We start from the raw sequence: 18,785 nt of genomic DNA on the forward strand, positions 1-18,785 counted from the left end.
CAGATGCTTTTTCCGTCACTTCCAGTGCACTAAATAAAACAAAGCAATTCTCCACACTATTCTCTTTTTAAAAATAGCCTGACATTCATGTCCACAAAGAGGTTATGAAACCACTATGACGCTCCCTCTTTTCTTTGGCAGACATGAGGGAATGTGAGGATCAGCTTGAATCTTGGCGAGAAGCTAAATCACGGTAGTGATGTTTTGTTTAGATGGTTTCCAAAAGTGTATTTGGAGATAAATTATGGCGGAATGTTCTTTGTGCGAAGGTCCAGGAATCTGAATTCCAATACAGACACCCGGATGTTTGTTTTTTCCTCCCTGTAAGTTTATGGGGAGTCAGAGCAGGGGGGGGGGGGGGGGGGGGGGGGCAGTAGAAGAGATGAAGTGGGATTTAATAGGGGGATGGAGGAGAAGGTCTCTCACTTTCAAATATTTCCCAGAATTCATATTGACACTCGTGCCCAGAGTGGCATTTTAAGAGAATTCTCCATACTTCTCTCACATCTTCTGTGTCATGCAGACTTATTTCTGCCTCCTTCACCATGGACATTGTTAGAAATCTATTTCTTCATCACCACACCTTACTGAGATGGCACTTTAAACTGACTGGGTGAGTACTGAAGATGTGGAGAGACTTAATGCATGTTTGTGCCTTTGTGCTCAGACAAGGTATCTCACTATCGTTTAGTGTGTGACTGCAGAGGCTTTCCAAGGGTGTTTGTTCTCCTATGTCTCTTAGCACACACGACAGTGTGATGCCTTAAAAGGACAGCAGGGTACGTGTGTGTGTGTGTGTGTGTGTGTGTGTGTGTGTGTGTGTGTGTGTGAGTGTGTGTGTGCGGGTGTGCGTGAGTGTGTGAGTGTGAATGTGCATGTGTGTGTGTGTAGCTTTTTTATCTCTTGTGTCTGACAGTGGTGGCGCTGTGCTTGTATTTATAGCGCATCTAGATAAAGAGTGCCTGTCCTAAGCCCCACCACCTCTCAATTAGCGGCGTTCCATAGGTGGAGTAAGCCAATAAGAGCGGACGAGATCCCTGGGCCCAGAGCAGCCCCTGCTCACTCCACAGAGACCCCTCACCCAGACACATACAGCCAGAGGTAAGAGCATCTGAACTACCTTTACTTTTGATTCTCTTGTAAATGTTATCATGTTGCAATCAATGACTGAATATGCCAATGTTTATCAGTATTAAAGAAAACGTAGTGACTGCAATAGTAAAGAGACTATTATATTACGTACAATGCAAACTGCACCTGATATGGAATGGTCTGATAACAACAGATTGAACCACAGCTGGAACCAGATGTTATTTTTTTTTAAACACTTGAGGGATCAATTCATTCAATATAGTAGGTGGTAGTGCAGCATAGAAAATGTAACATATGTAAAACATATAGCCATGGTCACACTAACTGTTTGAATGTTGTCCATCAAGATCACTTACCTGTAGTCAGGAACATTAACAGCAACTGTTTGTGGGGGATTTCTCTTCTGCTGACAGTATGTGGCATCCCATTCACTCTTCCTCACCCCTTTCTTTCTCTCTTTCTTTCTCTCTCTCTCTCTCTCTCTCTCTCTCTCTCTTTCTCTCAATTAAACACTTTATCTTTCTTTATCTACCATCCTTAGCTTGTGCCATCTCTGCTTCATAACTATGCTGCCACAGGTCCTCCATTAGCCATTTACACGAAAGGGATAACCCTGTGTGTCATGCCTTGCATTTTCCCTTCCTCTCTTTCTAGATGCTAGCATAACATAAATGCTGTCAATTTAACCATGCACCTGTCCGACTGTATTTTGCAATCTGTTTTCCCTGGGTGGTCAGGAGGTTTTAAAGAGTGTGAAATGTAGCACAGGGCACAGGCATTTCACTGAAAGAAGAGACTAGTACAGTGGTGTTGCGCTACAGTGCACAAACCTCTCCACAGACCTCCTCTAAAAGCATTCCAGCTCACTGGCAGAACCCAGCCTCTCTGCAGGTCTCACCATAGCCAACCGGCAGCTCGTTACAGCCTCAATGGAAATTAGAGAATGACAGATGATGGGGGTGTACGACTTACACATGGGACCCTCAAGGGGTGATCAAGTTGTTACCCGGACGGCTAAATTGAGGGCTTCTTTAGGTTCTTTCCAAGTCTATTGAAAAAAACGAGTCCGACTGGATGAGATTAGTCCCACATGGTGAAGGGAGAATTCATGCCTTAGGGAACAGAAATAGCCGGCAATAGCTGGCAATTGACTAATCCTGTTGCCTCTTGGCTTCCTAAAGAGAAAAACCTGAGTACAGAGGCTATTTTATGTGTCACCCATAGAAAAACTTTAGTTCTCATAGATAGATCTTTGATGGCTCAGGAGACCTCGATTTGACTCTCGTTATTGTTTCATTGATGTATCAATTTAATCTCAGATATGTATCCTAAACTTCCTAAGGCGATATGTTTTGAGGCAAAAATGAGATGAGGCCCTTCATTATAAAAATCTAACATGACTGAAAAATTGATCTTCTAGCTTTTCTTCTACGCCACTGCTTTGAATCACCTTGTCATAGCCTAGCATTTCGTAAAATGTTAGCATGATTTATGACCCTGTTGAGATCTCTCCTTTCTTTAGCGAGCACGAGACAAGCAAAGGAAGCAAATCTAATCGAAATGTTCTCATATTGCCATCTTTGACAATGTTCCCTATTTGATTACACATATTAGATCACATCAAATAAATGAGCATAGATGTTTGACAATTGCAAGCCTGTGTCATGAGATGCCTCAAATCACAGGTTCAAAGGATCATGTGACCCACTAAACTTTATCCACTTTTATGAAACCAAACGTGGTTACAGAACAAATTCCACCCACTTGGTCACATTCAACGACTGCCAGACCTGAAATAAACTTTCCTAACGATGTGATACTACAGGAGTCCCTATCTCCTCTGCGTATGGCCTTGTGTACTGTGCAATGGGCACTCACAGAGATGGATCGCAGCTGCTCCTCTTTATTCCGTCTTTTCCCATTTGTGGAAAACCTTCGCCGCCCAGTCCCAGAATACTCTGGATGGCCATTAGAGTGGCGGTGGGCCCCCATGCCCCAGGCTGCTGAGACCAGGCTTAGGGGAGGTAGGGGAGAGAATGAGGGGGTAATGCTTGAGCCCTGATGAGCCCCCACAATCGGGCGAGTTCAAAAGGCTCGGCCACACAAGATCCTCAGCCTGGCAACAGCTGCCTGCCTCCCTCCCCGTTTCAAAATAGGTTGCAGTTGCGCTGGAGGTTTGATTTGTTTGCCACCATTATTTTGGGAACAAGATGAATCCGGGTCTAATCTGCTGGCACTGGAGAGAGATAGCAGGGCAAAGAGAGAGAGGGGAACGAGCAGCAGTAGAGAGGGATGAGGAGGAACGAAAGAGAAGGATTGAAAGAGGAGGATTGTATATCATCTCAGGCACTCTGCACTTCATTTTCTGGCTGTTAACAAATTTAAGTCAATACCTCTCTGCCATCACCTCTGCCCCTGCTGCTGCACTGGTCCTTCAGACCCACAGGCTGTGAATGGTGGAAGGCATCTAGCAGTTTTCCCATCAGATTTATAGAGAGGAAACTGAAGGAGACAGTGTTGATGGACAGAAATATACATGGGCAGAGGAAGATGAAGGCTTTTACAACGACTGGAGATAATAAAGGGATTTCTAGAACAGCAGAGAGCACAATATGCTAGTAAAAGTAGAGGTAAGTGGTCAGTAAAAGTATATGCAAATTTAACTTCCTACAGGGAAGGGGGAAGAAAGGAGAGGGCAAAAAGGTATGAAGACAGGAGGAGACAAAATATGAGAAAGGGAAGTGAGGGAATTCCAGTGAGCGAGCTTTCTCCCACTTTTCAGACATTTGAGTCCTTATATGGTCAAACTCTGGAAGGGGGGTTCTTACGCTGGTGCTGCTGCCTTGGCAGAGTAGTCAGCGGGAGACAGGACAGGAAACAGGAGGGAGTGAGTGAGTGACGGACTTCGCCAGAGATAGAAAGATAGAGAGAGAGAGTACGGCGAGTGGAGCAGCAGTTTGGCTGTGTGTACAGGGACACAAGGGAGCCCGACGGGAGTGTGTCAGCACCAGGGACAGCTGGGCAGGGGTACAGCAGAGCACGACACAAAAGCTCATGCGAGGAACAACCAGCAGGAGATTAGCATGGCCGAGGCTTTAAACAGCTGCCAAGAGTGAGTGGCTTCTTTTACCGCATGCCATTACTGCATGTCATTGCTTCTCAACACTATCCTCTTCTCTCATACACACGAAGCATAGGTACAGAGAGTGTGTGTAAGAGTGTGGACATGTAGTGATGCATGCAGTATCTTTATAATTTTCCACTTTACTCGTCTGTCAGCCTTGCATAACTGAGGAGTGCTGAATTACATTACTTGCATACCATGGTTCATTTAGGTTCTAATCTGATCATACACCTGGGGAATTTTACCGAACACCAGGCGGTGAAGGATCATTTGTGGCCTTTTACACACTCTGTTACCAACATTTTAGTGGGCTGTAGCATCTGAATGAAGTCAGGGCTTTCATTGTGATAAGCAATGTCTTCACTCTTCACAATTTTTCATACCAGTCCTACCATCGTACCTCTTCTGTATGGAAAAACCATCTGACACAAAAAAAAACAGAAACTTCCATATCTGTATAAAAATAGCAAATAGTGTTTCAGCTCATTTACTTTCATCCCTCAGTTTCCCTCCTCTCCCATCTCTTCTGCCTGTCTGCTGACTCCGGGGAGCCGTCAGGATGACAGAGCGCTATGACTGCCACTACTGCAAGGAGTCCCTGTTTGGGAAGAAGTACGTCCTGAGAGAGGAGAACCCGTACTGCGTGAAGTGCTACGAGAGCCTCTATTCCAACACCTGTGAGGACTGCAAGAAGCCCATTGGCTGCAGCAGCAGGGTAAATGTCTCACTCTCTCACACACACACACACCCACACCAATGAGTTTAGCAAAGCAATAAGCACGTAAGGCAGTAAGGGTTGTTGTGCAGGAAGCCAACAAAGATATCTCAGTTCAAAGACCAACCAAAAAGAGAGGAAACTAGTGTGACTCTCTCTCTCTCTCTCTGTATGTTCTTCTATGCTCTCCACAGGACCTTTCCTACAAGGACCGTCACTGGCACGAGGACTGCTTCCACTGCTTCATGTGCAAGCGCTCGCTGGTGGACAAGCCCTTCTCCACCAAGGACGACCAGCTCCTCTGCACCGAGTGCTACTCCAACGAGTACTCCTCCAAGTGCCATGAGTGCAAGAAGACCATCATGCCTGGTGAGATCACAGTTTCAGGTTGCATCTTAATAGGGATGGAGGTTCCATGTCAGACAGTTCCATGAGTTCTACTGGGGCTGAACCTTCCATTTCAGACAGTCCCATGAGTTCTACTGGGACTGAACCTTCCTGAGAACTCTATGTCTACATAGATATCTTTATCGCAGTCTCACATCTAGTCATTGGTTAACTTGTCAGAATTTCCTGTACAGCAAAACATGCTATGGGCGATAGGGATAATTGGGTTAACCTTATATGTCCGTTCTTTCTTTCTGTTAGACAGAAACAATAATGGCCATTTCAAGAGTGTGTACAAAGTAACGGTGAGTCACAGGGTGGATACTAGGAACAGGAAACTGCAGAGCCTAGAAATGATTTTATAAAGGACAGAGATAACATACAAAGACTGCTGGCAACTCTGTTTACCAGAACAAGAACGATCACATGACCTGGTCTCTCATTAACTATCTGCACTGTGCTAGTCAGAGTGGCTGCAACCCTATGCTTGAACTTTTCTATTGACTTAAGATTCAGATCACATGCAGATCCTTTTAAAACACAACAGTTCTTTGTTCCCAAAAAATGTCCACGTGTTTACAAAAACGTCACGGTTGTTATTTTTAGTGAGATGTTCTGTCAGGCTTCCCATGAAGTAAGGAACGTGTTTGTGTCTCACGCACTTCCAGTGCCACTTAGTCCAATCAGGTCAAATGATGTGCAACATTCTCAGCAATCAGCCTTGGATGCTCCTTAACAGCTGTCTTATTATCTCATATGTGTAAGTCTTCTGCCAGTGCAGCGGGTGAGACTTCTAGCACGTACAGTATTAGTCAAAAGTTTGGACACCTTCTCATTCTCAAGTCTTACTCATATTATTTTCTACATGGTAGATAACACTTTTTTTGTTTAGTATTTTATTCCATATGTGTTCTTTCGTAGTTTAAATATCGTCAGTATTAATCTACAATGTAGAAAAACATAAAAGCAAAGAAAAAACTTCTCAAAAAAATAAAAGGTGTGTCCAAACTTTTGACTGGTACTGTAGATTCAAACAGATATAGCTGGAGGCAAATAAAAAAAAATCAGATTCTAAAAAATTGATCTATGTGATTGATGATTAACTAAAGTTGAGAACTTGGACTATTAAATCAACGTTTCATCATCTGTTCATTATTTTCCCCCTCACGTCCCTTCTTCCTTTCCCAGGCACCAGGAAGATGGAGCACAAGGGCAACAGCTGGCATGAGACCTGCTTCACCTGTCAGCGGTGTCAGCAGCCGATTGGCACCAAGAGCTTCATCCCTAAGGACAACTTCAACTACTGTGTGCCCTGCTACGAGAAGCAGTTCGCTATGCAGTGTGTGCATTGCAAGAAGGTTAGGCTTTGACACATTTGTCACGCCAGCCACGTAACCACAAAGAAACTGTTTCATAGTCCGTGCAGATTTTTTTAAGATCAAAAAGTAAAGGATTTTATTGATGTGGTCTAAAGAACAAACTCCTCACTAAAATGGGTATTTCATAGAATCAATAAGATTCTAATTCAAAATTGCTGATTTGTTGTCTTTTTACACCCTTTCGGTTGGCAACTTTTTTCTCAGATCAAAGACAGAGGACACACAGAGGACACAGATAAGACACACATAGGACAGTCAGGGCAGAAGAAGACAGGCACTCAGTCTTATGAGAACATGCCATCGCAAGATGGTGTTAGAACAAATGATGCCTAAGCACTGTACTCTACAGTTAGCTAAAAATAGGGAGGAACCCAGACAGGCACGTGAATGTGGAAGGAAAGTCATGCGTAAACAAACATTCCACTCCTGACTGAGAAAGGTACATTGGCTTAGCAAGACTCTGTGCTGATACACGTGCTTTGAACAGCCTTTTTTATGCTTCTGTATAACAGCAAATACCCAGATGTCAGAGCACTACAGTGAATGACATTAGACAGTCTTGACTGAAGAATGACTTAAAATCACCCCTAGGATGCTTCTGCAGGTTACACTTACATATCATCTCAGAATCTCAGCTGAAGGAGACATTTTGGGAATCACGCCACAAACTTTCAACTGTCCACACCCGTGCCCATCCTTTCCACTTATCGCTCACTACTCACCAACACCTCATCACGTCTCTCTCTCCCTCTCTGCACCCTCTCTGCACCCTCTCTCTCTCAGCCCATCACCACCGGCGGGGTGACGTACCATGACCAGCCCTGGCACAAAGACTGCTTCCTGTGCACTGGCTGCAAGCAGCAGCTCTCTGGCCAGCGCTTCACCTCCCGGGATGAGTTTGCCTACTGCCTCAACTGCTTCTGCAACCTGTATGCCAAGAAGTGTGCTTCCTGCACCACCCCCATCAGTGGTATGCAACACACATACTGACACACAACATCTTATTTGTCATATGCAGAGGTGGTTTTTTTCAGGATATGGGAAGTTGTGTAATTTTTCCATTTCTGAAACTGTAGTCATTTTTCCTGAAGTCATATTTCCCCTTAAAGATGTGTCTAGTCTGCTGTGAATGGCCTTTTTCTGAATGATCATTCTGGAATTGTAACCCAGGTCTCGGAGGTAGCAAGTACATCTCCTTCGAGGAACGCCAGTGGCATAACGACTGCTTTAACTGCAAGAAGTGCTCCATGTCCCTGGTCGGTCGTGGCTTCCTGACCGAGCGTGACGACATCCTGTGCCCCGAGTGTGGCAAAGACATCTGAAGGAGACGTCCAAAGGTGCAGCGTGGACGACAAATTAAAGACCGGACATTCAATGAAATGTGCACAGCAGCAGTGCTATGAAAAATGGTGACAGAGAGAGAGAGAGAGGGGGCAAACAACTGTATATATAATATACAGGCTGAAAAACCTATAGCTGACTGACATTTACTAATCAGTTACACTTTTCTTTTCCTTTTTGGCTTTTGCTTGAAAAGAGAGGCTTTTCACAAGCACTGATCTGCCACTTTCAGCAGCTCTTTCCAAATATGCAAAAGTGCAAAAGATAGATGGCATAGACTATATTTATAAATATATATATATATATATATTCAGAGAGCCTTATGTCCTGTCTACAATAACATATGTGAACTTCTGTTAAGAGCCTTGGTCCACGTATTGTCAGTAATGCTATTTGAAGACATAAGGCAGGTAGGATCAACTTATAACTTTATAATATTTATGACTTAGCTGGCTTTTCTAACACACCATTAGTGCAACTATCAGTTGTTCTATGTGAACTAATTACACTGTGAAAAAAACACACATCCCAACTACCAAGAGTGCCTTGTTTATGACCATATTTTCAAATTTAAAAAGTACTTGTATGTGAAGATTTAAATAAACTACCAAAAAAAATGCAAAAAGTGTGTGATTAATAACCTCTTACATAAGCCTACACTCTATTGATTCCATAATGGACATCAACTCATTACAACAAAACAGTCGTGGACAAATCCAAAGAGTTTCACACACATAAGATCGTTTTGTCAGTTTATTGCACAAAAAAATGCTTCAGCACTATCTGCTTTTGCCATAGAAAAATTGAAAGAGGTCTCTTCATATAGTACACCAACACTTTATCGTTCCAGGAGATCTATTCTCAGGTTCTTTTTGCAATTGTGTGGTGTTAATTGCGCATACGTATCTTTTCCCACTTGGCAGCCCTTTAGATCTAGAGCTTTCAACACAGGCTCGGGAAGAAACACGATCCTTAGAGAAAATTAACCAACAAATTATCATTGCTCATGTCAGCCTTCTGTGCGATTCTTATCCAACCAACTGCATTAAAAGTTAAAACCGCCTGCCACACTAGCAGCTCAAGTTTGTAAAGACAGCCACGGGAGCTAAAAACTACCCACGATAAGACCTAACAGCTGTCATCATTTGCCACATCAGAGTCAAATGGTTCAGTAAAAGCACTCTGCTCTCAAAGCGCACACACACACTCAAAAGTCAAATCATGTGACAACACACACAATTCCAAACCAACAGGGGATGTCACTATGGTTACGTAGTTGTTCCACTTTTGGAACACCATATTCCCACAGGGGCAGGCTTTGGTTCCTGAACAGCATCATCTATTTCTTTTTTAACTGATGTCCTTTTTATATGGACTTGGTGCTCATCAAGACGAACTGGCAAGTTCAGTCAATATGGAGCGTGAGACTTGTGCATGTGCACAGGACATTTTCAAGACTTTTGTAGTGCATTTTTGAGGCGTGGGTCTGAGTGTTGACTCTCTTAGGACAGACAGGCTGACGTGAGAACATGCATCAAGTAGGGCATGAGATCTCCACACAATCCCAGACTGATACTCTTTTTGGTGGCTAGAGTCTGTCTGACGGATACCACTTGGAGGTGATCTGTCCATGTCCATCTCCATCCTGCCCCAGGGCAGGCTCCTATCTGGGGCAGCACCGCTGTGCAGGGTCAGGGCCAAGAAACGTGCTGGATCTTCTTTTTCACATCAGGCGACATCAGCTCCCCCTGCTGGCCAATAAGCAGCAAATCCATTAGGGAGGCCATTCACATTTAGTCACACAAGGTACAAATACTGCAACACTATCACAAGCATGCACACACACATACATGCCAAAGTGTTCAATTGGGTTATGTATTATTAATAAGGCAATATAGATCACAAAGGATAAATCTATATGGCTCACTGAGCTCATTATCAGGCTGCTGTATGACATGCAATTGTGTGGTTTAATTCAATTCATTTTTACACACTCCACTCTTGCACAGTAAGGGATATGAGAATGCGAAGAAAGCACAACAAGGGCAAAGAATAACCGATTTCAATTATGTTTTCTAACCATTTTAGTTATTCAAATATTTGTGTCAGTGAACAATCAGACAGCTGAATCATTCAACGCATACTCACACTGCAGTCACTGTCTCCGGGCCTCTTTAATTTTGCCGTGGCTGAATTGGAAAACACTGATAATGGAAGTCCACTGGGACTTTTTGGTGTTGTTGATGTCGATGATGACGAAGACGATGAGGATGAAGAATTGGATGAGGAGCCTGGAAGCTTGCGAATAGGATTGGTCAGATTCATCGATGGAGGTGGTTTCAGGCGGTCTGTCAATCCAGGTGAAGTGTCAGGCTTTTTCAATTTACCACTGCCTGTGGAGCTGCCGTCAAACACAATCAGTGGCCTCTTCCTTCCCATATCACTGGTTGAGCTATGGCAGACCAAAGCACAGGAAAACATTTTCAGAGAATTATACACAGCTTATGTAACGCATTACGTGAATTTACACTAGCTTTCATTGTTGAAAGTAATCTTGTGGAGGGGTCTTTCGGAGTTAGTTTTCCAATTTTGAGCAAGGAGATCATTTTCGTTCTGCTCACCTGTGACTGTAGGAACTCTGTCCCACTCGAGTCTTCTGCATCTTCTTCCCCCAGCGGCTGTTTGGCAGTTCGCGCTGAGGCAGAGGGATGACATGCCGCATATAGAGATCCGTAAGCTGGTCTTCACTTCCATTGCTGTCTACCTGAATATTCCTCTAAAGTAATAAGTTAGACGAGTTAGAAACCGCTCACATTTCATAGTGAATGGATACACAATAGCTTGCTAGATCAAAGTAACACAGCTAGAGAGGCAAGCTGGCCTTCTATGACAGGAAGTATGAGTTGCTACAAAGTTACAGTCAAATGTATCAACCTGTTTTAACACTGTTAACTTAGATCAGCACCAAAAAGAATGAGTTAACGTTAGAATTTTGTGTACTTCAGCTGTTGGGTAATTTTTTCAAATATCACACATGAGGAGCTAAGAAAAACGTAACGAGTTAGGTCACCTTACTGACTATAAACCAAATGTAGGTGTAGGGGAACAACTCTTAACAGATAAGAGACACCGATTTAACAATCTCAAGTGAAGTTGTTGATGGACGACTCGCTAGGTAACTACCAGCTAACCTAGCTTACAAGTGTGCCCATACAACAGGATAGATGGCTCATGAAGCTCAAAGGGAAAGCTTCCCTTTTTGTAAAATTGCTAACCTCGTGTAAAATCAACTTGATGAAGTCATTGGACAGAAGCTCAGGATGTAGTAATAGATCTGCAACTGATGATCCTCCGTCTGTATTTTCTCCTTTTCCATCACGTCCATGCCTATGGTTTGCCATCTTGTGCATTCATTCCACTTGCATCACAACGTGCATCGCTGTCATTTGTTTTCGCTGTGTCAGCGTACAACGCCACCTACCGTGGCGGAGGTCCACTTGAAACCCCCTCTCACCTCACTAGATGGGCATGAACCACGAGGTGAGTAAATATTTGAATACAAATGAACATTTAGTCCACAGACTGGATCAACAGATGATTTTAAACCAGCTTTTTTTTAAACAAAAAGAATGGACTAGTTCTTTCGTTGGAAAGAAATTAAGTTAACGAGAAAAATAATGCAATGCTAAAATGTAATTGGCTGAAAATGTGATCGCCGTATAGTAAACCGGTTGGCTAATCACAATCAAAACTCGATACTCATTCATAGAGACGTTGCTAATATCACTGGCCGTTACATCCTAATCTAGCCGAACTTTAGATTCAAACAAACAACGATATCTTTTCATTACAAGTCTAAACGTTTGCCTACTCGTGTTAGTTCCTTTTATACATTGCCTTTATATCTTGGACACTGAAACGAAAGATAATGAATGGCATAAGTTAAATAACAGGACTTTAAATACAATCACCGATCGACCAACATTTCTGCTCCTGACCAATAGAGGGCAGTACAACCTTTAGTGGTTCCTCAAAGCGCTCATTTAACTTCTTCAGCATCTACGAACAGCCTAGGTGAAGTAAGGTCACATGGAAGAGGGAAATTGAGTGTTCTTTGGACTTATATAACGATTTAAAGAGGGGTAAGGTAGCAGTTCACCATTTCACTTCTGCTGTTATTGATCTTTATGCTGAATTTAGCACGGACAAAAGAGAGGTCGTTGTTTAAGGGCATCTGAGTCATATAGCATAGCATAGGATGGTAACGTACTAGGATAACATTGGCTCGTTAGATAACGACATAGTTTGGTGAGTGTCCTGCTGTTGTAGCAACCAGGGTAATGTTGTTGAACCCAGTTGAAATACTTCATGTTATGTTACGTTATCTTCCAGATTATTTCAAGTTGAGAGAGTAACTTTACAGGCGCCACTAACGATGTACGAAAATAATGATCAGGGAAGTAATACTGTACTCCCTCTGAGATAGCACTAGCAGGATAGTAGTTAGCTTTCATGTGATCGGTGAGGTGGTCCAATGACGTGTTTGTGTTGATAAACGCCCATGTGTTTCTGCATAGCAGCCATGCAATTTATAGCTCCTTTCAACTAAAATAAAGTCTGCATTCCTGGTAGTACTGGCAGTAAAGTGACCAGCAGTTTAGGTGAAAGTGGATATAGTTGATGAGGTTTTTGTAAACCAAACTGTATCCAGGGCCGTAGAGTGCTCGAATGAGTGTACCTCGATGTACTTATTAAACAAAACACCATCAGGTTGGATGGTTTGTTTTGATGTTAACTTTGAATATTTGTGGCGTTCAATGGCCTAATAAAACTACCCTAAACCATAGTTGTTCTCCTCTGTGCTAGAGCCTCTCACTTTTTGCCACACCACACCTGAAGGCTATTTGAAGATCAAGCCAACATCATCTTAGTTCTCACCTCAGAGTACCTGGCAGGATTTATGATGTATTGGTCGCTATGACCACCACTAACATGTATCTCATGTTTAATTATACTTATGTATAATAGCTTTGCACTTCACAGACCTTTTGCTATTTCAGCTTGGTTGGCGTAAGACACTCAAAGTGTAGTTTTACTAATGTTTATACGTGTTTTTCTCTCAGACTGAAAGGAAGAAAAAGAGGCCTGCCAAGATGGCCAGTGTAAGTTACTTTATACTCACTAGAGTCTACATGTAATGCTATCATCTGTCATGTCTTATTGAGTATGTAATGTCGGTCCGAAGGGGATACTCTTTTCAAATGTGTCAGGTCTGTATAGCGTGTATGTATGGTATACACATATGTTTGGATGTGTTTGCAGGTAAATTAAAAAAACTGTGAATAACACTGAAATGATGTAGCTAATGTATATGTGGGTTTTATGTTTTCCAGGTTATCTGTGGAAGGGCAAGGATGGTGACTTACCTGCCAGGGATCCATGTTTTGGTGCGCCGTGTGGTTGGATCCAGGACCTTCTCTGGAGCCGGATCCTCAGGGTCTGACGAGCCGCTCCGGAACATCACACCACCTGACCTGGGTACACATGGGTTTTGGAGCCCCTCCTACTTGCAGTAGTTCACATCAGACATGCCTTATGCACTATGCCCTATTCACCGCGTTTAACAAGAGCAGTGGTATGTCTCAGGAAAAGAATGTAAAACTTTTCTTGTGATTTCTTTCAAATCTTTTGCTGCTACTTTTATTTCAAAATTTCCATTTAAATCACTGATAGGCCTGGATGGAAAGGTGGAGGTGCATAGACTGGAAGGTTAGGTTTTTCTTGCCTGCTATTTGTGGTAACCCTGTGTTTATAGATACATTTCTCTGTCCTTTAATGTGGTTGTGTGTGTGTGTGTTATAGGACCCAGGACGGTGTGGCCAGAGGCGAGCATGGGACCATTCGGACCTCAGGATCTGCGCTTCCAGCTACCTGGTAACACAGGCTTTGATTGCCACCTGGAGGGCACTGTAGAGCAGAAGAAGAATGCGCTCCCCAGACAAGTCCCAGACGTGCTAACCGCACCCTCCAGCACTGACAGACACCACTTCATTTTGGCCCAGCTTGCCTCAGAGTATGAGGTTAGTTGAACAGTTATGGTGACCTTCTTTTTGGGGGATGAGATGTGTGTAATACTATGTTTCTGATTAATTGTGCCAATAGTTTGAACGCACAAAAGGCATTTTTGTGTCATAGCTAACTGGACTGTTGTGAGAGGGAGAGTAGAGCTAACGTGAGCTGTTATGTCCGCAGGGTGAAGAATCGCCACCACAGCCTGTTAGCAAAGTGGAGCAGTACTTTGAGAACTCTAATGTGGAGTGTGCCATACAGTTGTGCCCAGAACTTCTGAAGAAAGGTGAGGCTGGAAACGTTTATATTTTGTATTTGTTTGTTCTTGCTTTACTCTTTCTTTGAAAATAAAAAGGGGGATGAAGATATAAGTAAGGGATAATGTATTGTCCGGAGGTCATTCTCCAAAAATAATTCCCGACGGGGCGAACAACAGCCCGATGCGCAGCTGCTAGCTATTGCCATATACCACTGAAGTGCAGTTGCATGTGCGTTAATGCCTCGAATTGCCACAAGAGGGCGGCCTAACATTATTTTAATGGGCTGCCCTTTGCTAATTACTGTGTTTACCGGGTAAAACATGAACAGGTATGGTGCCAAATGTTGGTAAATGGAATTGCCACACGTTCAGCGTGAGAAAAACCTCCATGACCCCATAGTTGCTTTATGAGGAAGGTGTATGGGAAGAGTGATATTTGTGTACATTTTCAGATCCTTTTGTTTGTTGAGGTTTGCTGATATTCTGTCTTCAGTTATTTGACATGTTGAGTTTGAGTCTGCTGTCTAGGAAAAAAGAGGAAGTGCAAATGTTTTGCTGGCAGTTATTATTAGAAATACAAATCTCACAGGTAGAGATTAGGGTGAAATATACAGGTCTGCAATTTCAGTAGATGGTGGAATAGTTTCATGTTCAGACAACTATTTTAGCCATTACAACATGTTCACTTACATTGGCATTTGGCTCAATAACTGCAGTTGAAGTAAATTGTGTGTTGAAAACATCAAATCAAATAACTGAAGTCCATCAGCGATTGTTGTTTTTCTCATAACCCAGATTTCCAGCTAATGTTCCCTGAGGCACCTTCAAAGAGTATGGTGGTGGTGACGGTGACGCAGAAGACGGAGAATGACATGACGAGGTGGTGTGAGGAGGTGGATGTGGAGAGGGAGAAGCTGCTGTCTAAAGTGAGTCAAACCCTGAACCTTATGCTATGCATTGTGTAACATTGTTTAAACTAAATGCATATAACGTATGTCTATAAACTAAATGCGTTCAACAGGGCTTGACATAAATGGTTGCCGGTTGCCTTTAGACACCAAATTGATACAAGCGGCATCCGCAGTAGAAATTTCTTAGTGATATCAGAACATCGTCTAAGTCCCACAACACTCCAGTTAGCGACTGTTGTTAAAACATAAAACACCATTTGATTGATGATGCTGTTCCGAACAACTTGGACTCACAATGTGTGTGTACATAACACTTGTTAATTGCAGTATATTGGATGAAGTCATATCTTCAGTCTATGCACTGTAGCCATCTATCACAAACAACAGGTAACTTTAGCCTGACAGAACAGGTAGTTAGCATCTTAGGCTGTAATAGACATCATAGCCTTGGCTTGTTGTATCTTATCTGTTCGATATATGGGACACAGGCTAATGTTACATACCTCTGATTGTCGTTGTGACCGAAACTTGCTAGCTTCATGGAGTTGTCTAATGTCATGTATGTGTGTATGTGCTAGTAGCCTACGTGTTTATTAATGTAAGCTGTGACAAACACCTATCTAGACCATGGCGGTATTAACCCCTGCATAGCGTACATTTAATTGGTATTCAGTCACTTTGCTAGTAGACTAACGTTTAGTGAACCCTTCAGAATTTCTTCAGAAGGGGTAGCATGCCATACAGCAGAGTGGCTACACGTTACAATGGACTGTTTTGTTTGGCTTTAGCTCAGAGTAGAGAGGCGACACTCCCCTATATTCATTGTGATAGGCACACTTCTGAAAACAAATCTTCTGTGGGGCCCCTGTGGCATTTTGTGCCCATGACAACTGTGTATGTGCCCCTGAACTAGCTATAGCTATTATTATAAATTAGCATATTTGTGAAACTTGCTTAGCCTTTTTCTGAAAGCTGCCTCATGTGTTTGCAAGAATAAAATACTTTGTCATTTAAATTAAAATTCATTCTTCCCAGTTATGCTGAACTTTTAAGTTTAATCTTACAAATTGTTGTAAGAGCAATCAAACTGATTAAGGTGGAATACTTACTAATTTGTTTAATCACTATTACACTATTACTAGTACACACATACATTCACAACTTCGGATAGAGGCTGTTAATGATGGCAACCATTTAGTTGGTAACCAAAAACTCATACCTTTTTAAAGTTAATGTTGAGCCCTGCTCAATGTCTGGCTTAGCATTGCTAGCTTTAGATGTGTTAGAAATGTGGCATAAGTCTCTTGGTGAGAATATTGTTCAGCTCTGTTTTTTTATGGCAGTTTTCTATTGCAAAATGCAGTGTTTGGGTTGGGCATTCCCCTGTAGATTTATATGTTAAGTCCCACATGGACCCAACAGAAATGTCTTTCTTTTGTTTACGCAATGCTGTCACTTTTTTAACCACCTCCAGGCTGATTTACATTTCTGACAGTGTCCAGGCGCCTGGCTCAATACATTTAAAGATGGTGTTTTGGTATAGATCTTTTAGTGTTTCTTTTAGAAAGCCCTAGAGGATTAGAAGGACCAAGAGCTCCGCGTTACTACGACATTATGGCGATGATGCACCTGAACTGCTTTTCACGTGGAAGATAACATTTGGTGGACAGGGCCAAGCATATAAATCCCCTCTACATTTTAAAGGCAAGATGGCACTGTGACTTTAAAAAAAAAAAAATCAGAACACAGGTATTACTCAAACATGTTATCTATTTTTGGCTGGACTAACCATAGAGTTGGTAACGTCAAGCCTTGCGTTGTGATTACTGCCAAAGGACTAGTTGAGAGGCAGAGGAAGCCTAATGTGAGTGAGCAGGCTTTGCGTGGTTCCGCAGGGGCCCTCTGTTCCATTTGCGTTAGTCACCGTCTACTTAACAGCACCCTGTCTGGGCTCTGGTCTCCTCAGCAAGCAGCTCATTTTATCTCCTGCTCTCCCTCCATATGACTACAGATGGGGACTCTGAGCGTTTGGTGCATGGGGGTGTTTGCAACGAATAGCTCTCTCCTTCCTTGTATAACTTAATTTGGCATAATGTTTGCAGTTTATCAACGGGGCCAAGGAGATTTGCTACGCTTTGCAACAAGAAGGCTTTTGGGCGGACTTTATAGACCCTTCATCAGGGCTTGCGGTGAGTTAATACCTCTCCTGTGTTTTGGTGATTATATATTCTCTCTCTCTCTCTCTCTCTCTCTCTCTCACTCTCGTCCCTGTAATTGAGCCAATGTAGTAAACGATACTCTCTGTTTATCACTCTTCTAGTTTTTTGGCACGTACACGAACAACACACTGTTCGAGACGGACGAAAGGTATCGCCACTTGGGTTTCCAGATCGAAGACCTGGGCTGCTGCAAAGTCATCAGACACAACCTCTGGGGCAGTCATGCTTTCGTAGGGACGGTTTTCACCAACGCACCTCCAGGCAGCTCTGTCATGAAGAAACTACAAGGCAGCCAAGATTGAAAAGACTTCTGCAAAGGGATGGTCACTGAATGTTCACATGTACTGTGGTACAGCACTTAAACACGAATAAACTCAAAAAAGAATACATCAAGAGAGTTAAAAGTGGGCCTTCAACACTTGACCATCAGACTTTTGCCTATATACAATACAGAACATACCTTACAAGTGTGATGGAGTCAGGTGCTCTGATGTACACTAAATATTGTAAGGTTACAATCTATTTATTTTTAATAGAAGGAAATATATTGAATATTATGTCCGCTTGTTTTGTCAGTGTCCGATGTGAGAAGTCAATGATATTATGTTATTTTCTGAAGTGATGGACCCATCGCTGGATATCCGCTCATATTCCATACTGATTCCTTAATATTGTTTGTTTTAAAGACCCATTGATTCAGATTGCCTTTTACCTTTTAGGTAGGTTGAGAGCTCAGTTGCTAGTGTCTAGGTGTGTCTGTGAGCTCTTTAGTTATTGATATATATTAAGTATGTGATTTTCACTGATTGTACAGATGGCACTTGATGTTGGGAAAGTGAGTGTTGAGGATTTGTGTGTACATTTTACGGCAGCTTCTGCTAGAGGTCCATCCAATATAGAATAAAGAAAAATATTTTGTCATTTTCATGCCTAAGTTTCATTAACAGAACAAAAAAAAGTCAGGAACCCTTTTCCATCAATAGATTTGTAAATGTATATCATGGAGTCATTGTATAAATGTGCTGATATAATATTTAATTGCATATATTCATATTTAAGACTGGGAAAACCGGCTGCACCCCAGACAAGAGACACTCAGCATTTCTCATTTTTCAACAAGACTTACAAACTATCCAAATAGACCAAATTCAATTTGAATTTAAATACAAATTGAATTTCAGCCCTCAGATTATGCAAATGTCGCCGTAACTGTTATCAAACTCCGATATTACAAGCACTAAAATCAGACCTTTATACCCCGTAAAGCTGCGGCTCACACCCCCTTACCG

At 42.5% G+C, this 18,785-nt stretch overlaps 3 protein-coding genes across 4 annotated transcripts; 2 read left to right on the top strand and 1 right to left on the bottom strand.

Annotated features, from left to right (window-relative positions):
• The first annotated feature begins 1,066 nt into the window (after positions 1 to 1,066).
• fhl2a (four and a half LIM domains 2a) lies at positions 1,067 to 8,589 on the top strand. Of its 2 annotated transcripts, none has more exons than XM_080839533.1 (6): positions 1,067 to 1,101; positions 4,721 to 4,931; positions 5,126 to 5,300; positions 6,507 to 6,676; positions 7,481 to 7,667; positions 7,868 to 8,589. In XM_080839533.1, exons 2-6 carry the CDS (start codon positions 4,776 to 4,778, stop codon positions 8,017 to 8,019), a joined length of 840 nt encoding a protein of 279 aa, XP_080695659.1. In that variant the 5' UTR covers positions 1,067 to 1,101; positions 4,721 to 4,775; the 3' UTR covers positions 8,020 to 8,589. The 2 variants fall into 2 exon arrangements, with proteins under 2 accessions (XP_080695659.1, XP_080695658.1); XM_080839532.1 differs by lacking the exon at positions 1,067 to 1,101 and adding an exon at positions 4,074 to 4,204.
• A 349-nt stretch (positions 8,590 to 8,938) lies between these two features.
• On the bottom strand, positions 8,939 to 11,448 carry cUnh2orf49 (chromosome Un C2orf49 homolog; the record flags this gene model as incomplete). The annotated part of the gene is made up of 4 exons (XM_080838638.1): positions 8,939 to 9,786; positions 10,187 to 10,490; positions 10,660 to 10,814; positions 11,314 to 11,448. 4 exons carry the CDS (start codon positions 11,446 to 11,448, stop codon positions 9,730 to 9,732), a joined length of 651 nt encoding a protein of 216 aa, XP_080694764.1. The 3' UTR covers positions 8,939 to 9,729.
• A 632-nt stretch (positions 11,449 to 12,080) lies between these two features.
• Positions 12,081 to 18,417, top strand: mmadhcb (metabolism of cobalamin associated Db). Its single transcript, XM_080838404.1, has 8 exons — positions 12,081 to 12,180; positions 13,162 to 13,200; positions 13,432 to 13,576; positions 13,901 to 14,118; positions 14,291 to 14,393; positions 15,162 to 15,292; positions 17,380 to 17,466; positions 17,598 to 18,417. The coding sequence occupies exons 2-8, from the start codon at positions 13,192 to 13,194 to the stop codon at positions 17,796 to 17,798; spliced, it is 894 nt and encodes a 297-aa protein (XP_080694530.1). The 5' UTR covers positions 12,081 to 12,180; positions 13,162 to 13,191; the 3' UTR covers positions 17,799 to 18,417.
• The last annotated feature ends 368 nt before the right edge of the window (positions 18,418 to 18,785 follow it).

This window comes from Sprattus sprattus (assembly GCF_963457725.1).
Source record: "Sprattus sprattus genome assembly, chromosome: 5".
NCBI lineage: Eukaryota > Metazoa > Chordata > Actinopteri > Clupeiformes > Clupeidae > Sprattus > Sprattus sprattus.

What these genes read in the sequence shown, in the direction of transcription:
- fhl2a (XM_080839533.1), top strand. Translation starts at nt 4,776, where the DNA reads ATGACAGAGCGCTATGACTGCCACTACTGCAAGGAGTCCCTGTTTGGG. An exon ending in CCATTGGCTGCAGCAGCAGG is followed by an intron (nt 4,932 to 5,125) that starts GTAAATGTCTCA and finishes TGCTCTCCACAG; the next exon opens with GACCTTTCCTACAAGGACCG. An exon ending in CAAGAAGACCATCATGCCTG is followed by an intron (nt 5,301 to 6,506) that starts GTGAGATCACAG and finishes TTCCTTTCCCAG; the next exon opens with GCACCAGGAAGATGGAGCAC.
- mmadhcb (XM_080838404.1), top strand. An exon ending in CCCAGAACTTCTGAAGAAAG is followed by an intron (nt 14,394 to 15,161) that starts GTGAGGCTGGAA and finishes CTCATAACCCAG; the next exon opens with ATTTCCAGCTAATGTTCCCT. An exon ending in ACCCTTCATCAGGGCTTGCG is followed by an intron (nt 17,467 to 17,597) that starts GTGAGTTAATAC and finishes TCACTCTTCTAG; the next exon opens with TTTTTTGGCACGTACACGAA.